This window comes from Fukomys damarensis, unplaced genomic scaffold, assembly GCF_012274545.1.
Source record: "Fukomys damarensis isolate Sample0158 unplaced genomic scaffold, DMR_v1.0_HiC HiC_scaffold_18, whole genome shotgun sequence".
In the NCBI taxonomy this organism is placed as follows: domain Eukaryota; kingdom Metazoa; phylum Chordata; class Mammalia; order Rodentia; family Bathyergidae; genus Fukomys; species Fukomys damarensis.
In genome coordinates this window covers 30,057,513-30,066,644 of record NW_022900930.1, presented here as the reverse complement: position 1 = coordinate 30,066,644, position 9,132 = coordinate 30,057,513, and the positions used below count along the sequence as shown (strand labels likewise).

General features: G+C 32.7%; 1 protein-coding gene across 4 annotated transcripts in view; it reads right to left on the bottom strand.

Moving 5' to 3' along the window:
• Glra3 (glycine receptor alpha 3) overlaps positions 1-6,560 on the bottom strand; it is a 168,809-nt gene extending 162,249 nt beyond the window's left edge. For all 4 annotated transcript variants that reach the window (XM_033765436.1, XM_010629816.2, XM_033765434.1 and 1 more), the window contains exon 1: positions 6,114-6,560. In XM_033765436.1, the coding sequence (XP_033621327.1) occupies positions 6,114-6,184 (71 nt within the window). In that variant the 5' untranslated portion in view covers positions 6,185-6,560. The remainder of the gene's footprint in view (positions 1-6,113) is intronic.
• Positions 6,561-9,132: the final 2,572 nt, after the last annotated feature.

The window sequence follows — 9,132 nt, the reverse complement described above, 5'->3', positions numbered from 1 at the left end:
ATTTTTTTTCATGCTGTCAGAATGAATTCCTCTTCAGCTGTGTTTGAAATTCTTCTATCCAATAAACATTTCTAGAGAGTGTGAATAACCTTTAGATGTTATGCCATTCCTATGTGTGTCACTAAGGTTAATAGTTTTGTTCAATAAATTACTTACAAAATACCAATATTTTATGCTAGAACAATTTCTAGTATAGAAATTCTGAAAGAATTTTAGAGATGCACTGTAAAGTAGCAGTATCGTCTTTATCAGTTTTTCCCCTTCTGACTGTATCTAAGAATTTGAAATTATTTTTTTTGAAAATGTGTGTTATTACTATGCAGTTCATTTTATGTGACTGCACAACTTATTTTATTCTCACAATTTTTCTTTGCTTCTAAACAGTTGGTTTTATCTTAGATTTCTTGCCTTCATATCAGACCCAGTTCTCTGGAGGTGATATATCTTTTTTCTTGGCCAGTACCTGAAGCCAGAAAAAGCTAAAGTTATATCATTCTCCTAATAGGAAAAAATAATAATAAACAAACAAAAAAACTAACCGAAACATAAAATACCACATTTTCATGTAGACTTATGCCTATATATGGATTCCTTTCCATTAAGCACTGTTAACCTAAGTATAAAGATAATTATACGAAAAAGAGTAAGAGAATGATTTTGTGAGAGAATCAGTAAGGATACATTGTGCATGGTTTATGATGTAAGGGAAAGTAAAAGAGCCATCTTCTCCATAAAATACTTTTCTAATATTTTTTGGGAAAACTTTAGTGATGAGAATTTATCATCTGTAGCTGAGGACTAGTTAATTACACTAGTTGAAATTAGAGTAATAGGAGTTCTATAAACAACTGATGGAAAGATATGTTATTCATAAGGCCTGATCTTTGGGGTAAATAGTATAAAAGCTGTGATAAACCTGTTACATTATACTTGGCTATGATCACTCATTTATACACTTAGCTCAGAGTTCTCTGAGCACTTCTCTGCCCTGCTCTACGTGTTCTACTTTAATTATAGAATTAACCTATAGTATTTGCATTCTTTCCTCTTAAAACTCTTTGTAAAACCTAAAGTTCCAGCAGTTAAATCTATGCAGATCTCTTTATTCCTAGCTGATGGCAGGACACAGAGCTAACACTTCAAACTGAAAACATAAACCAAGTTCAGCATCTGCTTTTCTTCTAACATTCCAAATTCTCTTTTTGATTCTAGTATTTCTGCTTTTTAAAACTTATGTACTGAAGACAGTATTACTAAGAAAAAGCTTTTTTACACAGGAAAAAAAATTATGATTGAAATGTTAGTCTTCAAATTAAAGCAAACATTACATTTTTCTTGTACTTTTGTCACATTTTTCATCATTTTTACTATGACAAATAAGAATTATTAACCTTATCATGACTTTGTTTTCTTTGAGGTTGGGGTTTTTCTATGTGGCCCAGTCTTGCCTTGAACTTCTGGGCTCCAGAAATCCTCCTGAATCGCTGGAACTTTAGTCTCACAATACTGCACCTTGGCATTAACTAATATTGAGATAAATTCTATCTTCAAAGGAAAGGTATTTATAGAGATATTTTGATCTCAGTTACAGGACTATACCTGTACTAATGACTATCCAACTATAATTAAATTATTTGCTCTAAATTTCACTCATATCAATTGTGAAAAGATGTTGCTACTCTTCCGTAGTACTACAGGTTTATTGTGTAGCCAACACAAACGTAGAATGCCATAGTTTTCAATCACACTGAATTACTTTAGCTGACGTTAACCATCACCATCACTCATGAAGAGAGTGTATAACTGTATAGCTCCTTTTGCATAGAATACTCTCTTATACCTCATTTCTGAACACTGAACAAGAATTTTACATGGCTTGGCAGAAGTACCGAGCCTTCCTGGTAGTTTCTCTACTTCACATGGCCTTAAAATATTGCTTTTTGTGGTGTTTTTTAGCATTTTCTCCTAGACTGTAGGCTTTATGATGCAAAAATTATTCCTACTTGACTGTGCTTACTATGAAAATTTGTTCACAAAATTTGGTAAATTAATCTTATTGAATTGCTTAACATCATACATGAAACATATAATTACTGATTGACCTGCATTGTACACAGTTATATGGTTAGGGGAGAGCAAAGTTTATATCAGAGGAAATATTTTCCAAACTGTTCTCTGAATCTGCTGGATAAACTGCTGGAGGCATTGACTAGAGTTGAGCTATAATTCTTCTATAATTTATGACTTTTCAGATGAGTGTTATATATTGTATATTTTTAAAGACTATATAGATTTTAGCTCTTATGCTTTCTTGCCACGTCATAATAATAGCAAAATTTGATTTTTTGAAGTAAAATTTTCAACATATTACATATGAAAATAATGCCCAAAAAATTTAAAATGATTTTATTTCACTTTCTAAAACATCACAAAAGCAAAACTAATAAATTAATTGTCAACATGAATGGTTTTCAAAATAAACCATGAAAATATCTTGTTTCTGATTATCATGATTGTTTTGAAACTTATACCTACAGTTTTTGACACGATATGACAAAATTTGTTCAAGTAGCAAATGGTACACAGTTAATCAATCTAAATGAAATTTTTAACAGTTTTTTTTGATTTTGGAATTTATTCTGCTAGCACTTCATCATCACAACAAATCTGCATTTCAAAAAAGTTGAACACTAATGCTTTGTTCTTTATTACCATGAGAACTAAAAACCAAAAGCCATAAAAGAATCGTTCAATAAAATAGCAATATCGAGCATAATGTGAAAGCTTTAAAAATTACTGCTTTGACATCTATATTTCTATTGTATCTGTCAATTTTTTCATCTTTATTGAAAGAATCATCCATTTTAAAAAATCTTCCATTGGTCTGGGATTTAGCTCGGTGGTGCCACTGCCTGCTTCACAAAAGCAAGTTCCTGAGTTCAATCCTCAGTACAAACAAACTTCCCTTAAATAATGTCTTATACCTGACCCATTCGGGTAGTGAGTACTTCTGGTTGTATTATATTAATACAACTTGTGTTCTGCTTGTTTTGGATCAGTAAACCTTACTTAGTAAAATGTAGAAATTAGCCAAAACAAGAGGTAAAATACAGTCTGTGGACTTGCAATAATACTCAAAGAAAGCACTAGAAATGTTTATAATAATATTGTACTACTGGTAAGCAAAAGGAACTCTCAGATAATGCCGATAAGAAAAAAAAATATATATATATATCACAAAATCTGCTCAGGAGCATTCAAAGCATCAGTAATCCTGCCCATACTTGAGAAAACCCAAATGTAAGTAAAGAGGGCTTTAGACTAATTAATTGTGACATATTCATATAATGGACTACCACATGGTAATGAGAATAAATTTATACTACATGCTAAAATATGTTAAATCATATAAAATAATGTTCAGAAAAACAAAATGGACTCAAATATATACTTATATACATTTATTGTATGTCAAGGGAGGGATTACTTTTGGGACAGTGATGCTTGGTAAGGCATACATTGATAGGACAGCTGGTGCTGAATACGTCAGTGCCTCTATTATTGACACCTCTACTTTGAGATTTGTGTTCTCTTCACCTGGATGTAACCCTTTTATAAAACTTTATCCAGAAAACTGAAAACTTATTTGTGCATATTTTATGTGTATATCTCAATAAATATTTGAAATCATTGACCTATGAAAGAATGTTCATACTAGAAAATCATTTAATTATAAATATTGGTGGTTTGAGGTTATTTTTGCCTCCATATTGTCTCAAAAAAGTTTATTTTTTTCTACATTACAGGTATATAAAAGAAATAAGTGTGGTGTTCTCTAGAGCAGTATGAATCATATGTTTCAGAATAACTTGAGGAGAAGATTGTATTTGTTCTCATAACAAAGAAATGATCAATGTTTGACATGAAGAATAGGCTAAATATTATGGTTTGATCATCACTCAATGTGTGCATTTATCAAAACATCACACTATCACTCAAAAATATGAATAAATTTTGTTTCATGTAAAACCAGACTTGAAAATAAAAAAAATTAATTTAAAAGCAAGTAGGTTAATTAATGCTAAATATACTGTTTTTATTTTTTCTTTCACTTATTTCCTTTTGTTTGCTCAACATATTACCAATAGACTTATTGAAGAAGGAATAGCTTTCATAAAAACAATAAATTTACAAATCTTTTTCCAATAGAGGGAGCTTTCCCTTTCTTTATTATAAAAAGTCATGCTTCAAGGACCATCACTAAAAGTAAAAATATGTAATCTTTATATATGATTATGTTCCTTGTAGAATGAAGAACTTCTCTCATCTAAGAGTAGTCTAGGAAAAGAAAAGCCTTATTTGATTCATGAAAGAAACACTAAAATTTGATGAAGCCAAAAAGTATCACATAAACTTCTACTTTGGGTATACTACTTTCACAGAAATTTAAATGTTTGGATTATTCATGAAAAGCTTTCTAACTGAAATCATTTCATATAAATGAAGATAAGTTATTGTGATCATTAATTTGAAATAATTTTTGTGAATTTTAATAGAGCTATTCAAATCAGAAAATGCAGATCCTATTGAAGAGTGCAACTGTATTGCATATCTAAAATGAAGGAATAAAATATTTTTTAAAAAAGAAGATGCAGGCATGAAGAGTATTGTATAGGAATATACTGTAACAAATTACATGATGAATTGTACCTAAACAAATTTGCCTTGTTGATTAAAATATTTTAGTTACTGACATTAAGTATCACTAACTATACTAATGTGATTTCACTAAAAAATGCATGTTATCTCTTATGATATTAAATATTAAAAAACAAATGGTCAAATAATCAATATCAATTGCAGCATGAACTTTGTACTCCATTCCATGAAATCTTCGTAAATATAAAGGTGTTACACATTGACTAAGTTAAATTAAAATTTCTGGCAGTTGTAAATTTACTAAATCACGGTAAAATATTTTTTACTGAAAATACAGTGATTCAAAGTAGTTCAAAATCCTGTTTCAGAATAAGCTACTAACTTAGGAAGTACAATAACCTTTTCAGCAAGATCCTTTTTATACAAACATATCAAAATAACATGACATTCTGTAAGACAGTTTATGAGATACATTATGCTTTTTGAAGTAGTTCAAAAATTAAAAAGATACTAACAGAAAAAATATTCACATACTTTGAATGGAAATCAATAAACCCATAATATACACTACTTAACGTCAACCCTCTTGACAAGATTGGTAGCCATACAAGTGAAAATTGTATGTAATTATGTGGTGATAATAAAATGTACAGTGGGGGTTCAAAAATCAATATGAACATTATCTTGATTTTATACATTGTTTGATGAAGAACAGAGGTAAAATCATCTGCTTAGACTCTTATCCTCTTTAACTTAGTTAAAAAGAAAAGCCTATCAAATATGATTGGAACATAATGCAAAATGACATGTCACATAATAATCTTATAATTCACTGGATTCATTATAATAGTTTCTTCGAAAAGGTAATTATTCATAAATAATATGTCTAATGATGTATTTATATCATGCCTTCATGTATTACTGAACTAGGTCATTAGAAAATAGTATCTGCAAGGCCCTTAGCTTTTGCTCATTTGACTTAATGCCTAGATATATCAGCAATTTTCACTATATATCTTAGCAATTAACCCTTATGTTCTGTATTTCTGCCATTAAAGAAGTTAGCAATGTCTCATTTCAAATTACTAAATATTTCATAACTTTGAAAAAGAAAGTAAAACAAAATGTATTAGTTCACTTAAATATTCTAAAAGTAGTTGGTGCAAAGCAAAGTCTGGATTTTGGAAATAATTATTTTTTCTGGAATAATGTCAACTTCAAATAACATAAAATTCCAGTTTTCAAAAAATACATGACCTGTTAAATAAAGAAAATTTCTTTGTTTTTAGAGAACTCCTTTGAACAGTTTTAGGTAGAAAAATACAATTTCAGTGATATTATTACTAAATCAATATAGAATTGCAAATTTCTCAGCGTCATCAAAAACAAGTGGTTGCAAACTAACGTATGGGCTTCATGAGTTCTCCAACTGTGAAATATACAAATGGACTCACCTGAGTAGCAGTGTCGCTTCCCAGAAATAAAATCCTGAAACTCGTGTCCGAAAATGTCTCACGTGGGCCATGATACGGAGATATTCACGATCCTGAAAGTAGCCTTATCCCAGGCATGGGAGTCAGAAAAATAGAAATGAGAACGAACGTGCAGCCTAACCGCGCATGGGGCTGGTGGAAACAGAAGGCTTGCGAAGCTTCAGTACCCCGGACAGCTCCCTCCGGTAAGCGGAGACCCTTTGGTCCAAACGCTTGGAACTCCGGTTCTATCCTTCTGAGCAAGGAGCCAGAGATAGAGACACGAGGTCACAGATATGCAAGTGATTTGTGCATTGAAATCGGGGAGAGGCGGGAAATGAAACGACTGAAGTGCCTAGATTCTGAGCAACTGTTCAATGAAGAACAGCAACAGCTAAACCAAGGATGCCTTTCTTCACCCGCTCCAAGCGGCGCCTGTCTGAATCTCATTCTCCACCCTCGTGAAAAAACCCAGCGCGGCAAAGAGAGGCGGGGGAGGGGCTAGATGACCTGCCTTGTCCGCCAATCACGACAGCACAGCGGGGATAGAGTGACAGGGCCCTTACAACGGGAGGAGGTGCCTAGCATTTTCCGGGGGTGGGGGGAGAAAAGCGAGCAGCGAGGAAGTATTGTAAAGCCCAGACGCTACTGGAGGGAGTTGGGGAAAAGAACGCCTCGGGATGAGCATTGGAAGACTCGGCAGTTTGGGAGATTAGGTAGCAGGATGAGGAGGGAGAGACACTCCTTCCCTTGAGGCAAAATGCAGAGTTTAGTAAAGACGGCTCTTTTGGGGTGGGAACCCATCTCTTAGATCTTACATGGAAGTGGAAGAGTCCACAGGAAATCCATACCCTTGAAAAGGGCTAGCCAAGCTAAGCCAATGTGGTGCATGAGCATAAGCAGGGAACAGAAGATCAGCAGCTTCTAGAATCCTCTCAAATGCTTGGCCAGCTTTTGGTCAGTAAATTATGGTGACTGATGCAATTTTAGCTTCCTTTAGACATAATGAGGGTTTTAAAATGATGAAAGTGTAAAATCTTAAGAGATTGCTGCTAGAGCTGTAGGGTTTCCTACTTTTGAAACCTGTTTTACATATTTTAACAATAAATTGAAGCCAGCAGATCATTTAGGTAATATAGTATCATTTGGTGAATCTTTCTTTTCATCATCTCAACTCTCAGTCGCTCTATCCCTCTTCATCTCCCTCTTTCCACCCCTCCTCTGTATATTTTCTTTGCCTTGGCCCTTTACACTAGGTCTTGTATTTGAAGATAGGCAAGCCCCTCCTCCCGTACTTCACGTATTTCAAAGTAGTGGAATTAAAAAAAATAAATAAAACTAATGCCTAGAACTTTATAGTGGAAGATTTTATTTACTATTAGCCAGGTGTGAAATGCTCATTCCTTGAATTTTGACTTTTTTCCCAAAACTCCTTCAGGTATTTATTCTGAAAGTGTTACTTTAACTCTTATTTTTTCCAGTGTCTCAACTACACGTCAAGAATGTCTTCTTGGGCCGGGGATGTAGCTCAGCTGTTCGGTAGCCTGCCTTGCAAGTGCAAGGACCCGAGTTCAATCCCCGGTAACAGAAAAACAAAAAACAGAAAACAAAGAATGGCTTCTTAATCTTCTTCACACATTTTTTCTTAAGTTAAAAAAGCAATTGACATATTAGGTATTCTTACAGTTCTCTTTTTAACTGGAAGAATATATTATCACTACCTTTCAACTCTCGCAAATTCTTGAGATAATTGAAAAATTTCCCCTTTAATCTTTAGTAGATACATTTTCAGTGAAAATAAAAATTTCTGGATTTATTTCTGTATGTTCTTTATTTTATCATTTTTTTCACGTCTTGGCTTACTGATTTAAATAATAAACCTCCAGAACTCTGAAAAGAAATATTCATTCTATCCAGAAATATTAGGGTCCATATCTTTTTAACAAAGTTAGTTTTTCAATGGATCGGTCGAAGGCTCACTAGGCAAAATGCTTTTTAGTAGACTATCTTTGAATAGTACTAATGATTTAAAATACACATAATAAAAAATTTAATAAATTTGACTTGTGAGCAAAATTAATACTACCTTCTGTGTTCTGACATTTATTACTTTAACAATTGTTAAAGAGAAATTAATCAAAACACTTGTTAAAACAATGAACATTACTTTACTTAAGACTCTTTTGAAATGCAGAATACTAAACTGCAGAACGTTAGATTAGCATAGGCTGGATAATACCAAAGACAAGGGAAGGTCTCAAAACCAGCATGAAAGGAAAAGAATGGGCATCAGTTGAACACTGACTAAAGAATCAAATGCACAAACCAACAAAAAAGCTGATGTAGCCATTCCAATATTAGATACAATGACGTGAAATGACATATTTACATGCAAAATGTCTTAAGATACTGAATAAATTTACACTAGTCAGACATGAAATTTCCAAAGTTGTACCTGATAAGATAGGTCTAAAACATGAAAAATATTTTTTTTAAATTGTTGCTTTATGGCTGTATAATATTCCACTGTGTATATATGAGACATTTTCTTTATCCCTTTGTCCATCTGTGAACACCTAGGTTGATTCCATGCCTTGGTTGTTGTGAACAAAGTTGCAATAAACATGGGAGTATGGATGTGTCGTCCATGTACTGAAGTCAATTCCTTTAGTATACCCAGTGGTGGGATTGCTAGATCACACAGTAGTTCTAATTCTAGTTTAGTGAGGAAATTAATGCTATTTCCCATTGTGGTCTTACTAATTTATATTCCCACTGACAGTGTATGACAGCTTCTCTTTTTTTTTTTCAGCTTTCATTGAGTTTATTGGTACATTTTAGGGATACAGTACAGTTACATTCATTGTTGGGATCTTGTACCTCTACATGACAAGTCTTGATTCTCATTTTTTCCCCTTAGAGGATAGTATGTTAAGCAAAATAAGTCAGGCATAGAAAAACAAATACCATATGTTCTCAGGTGTAGAAGCTAAAAAGTTAA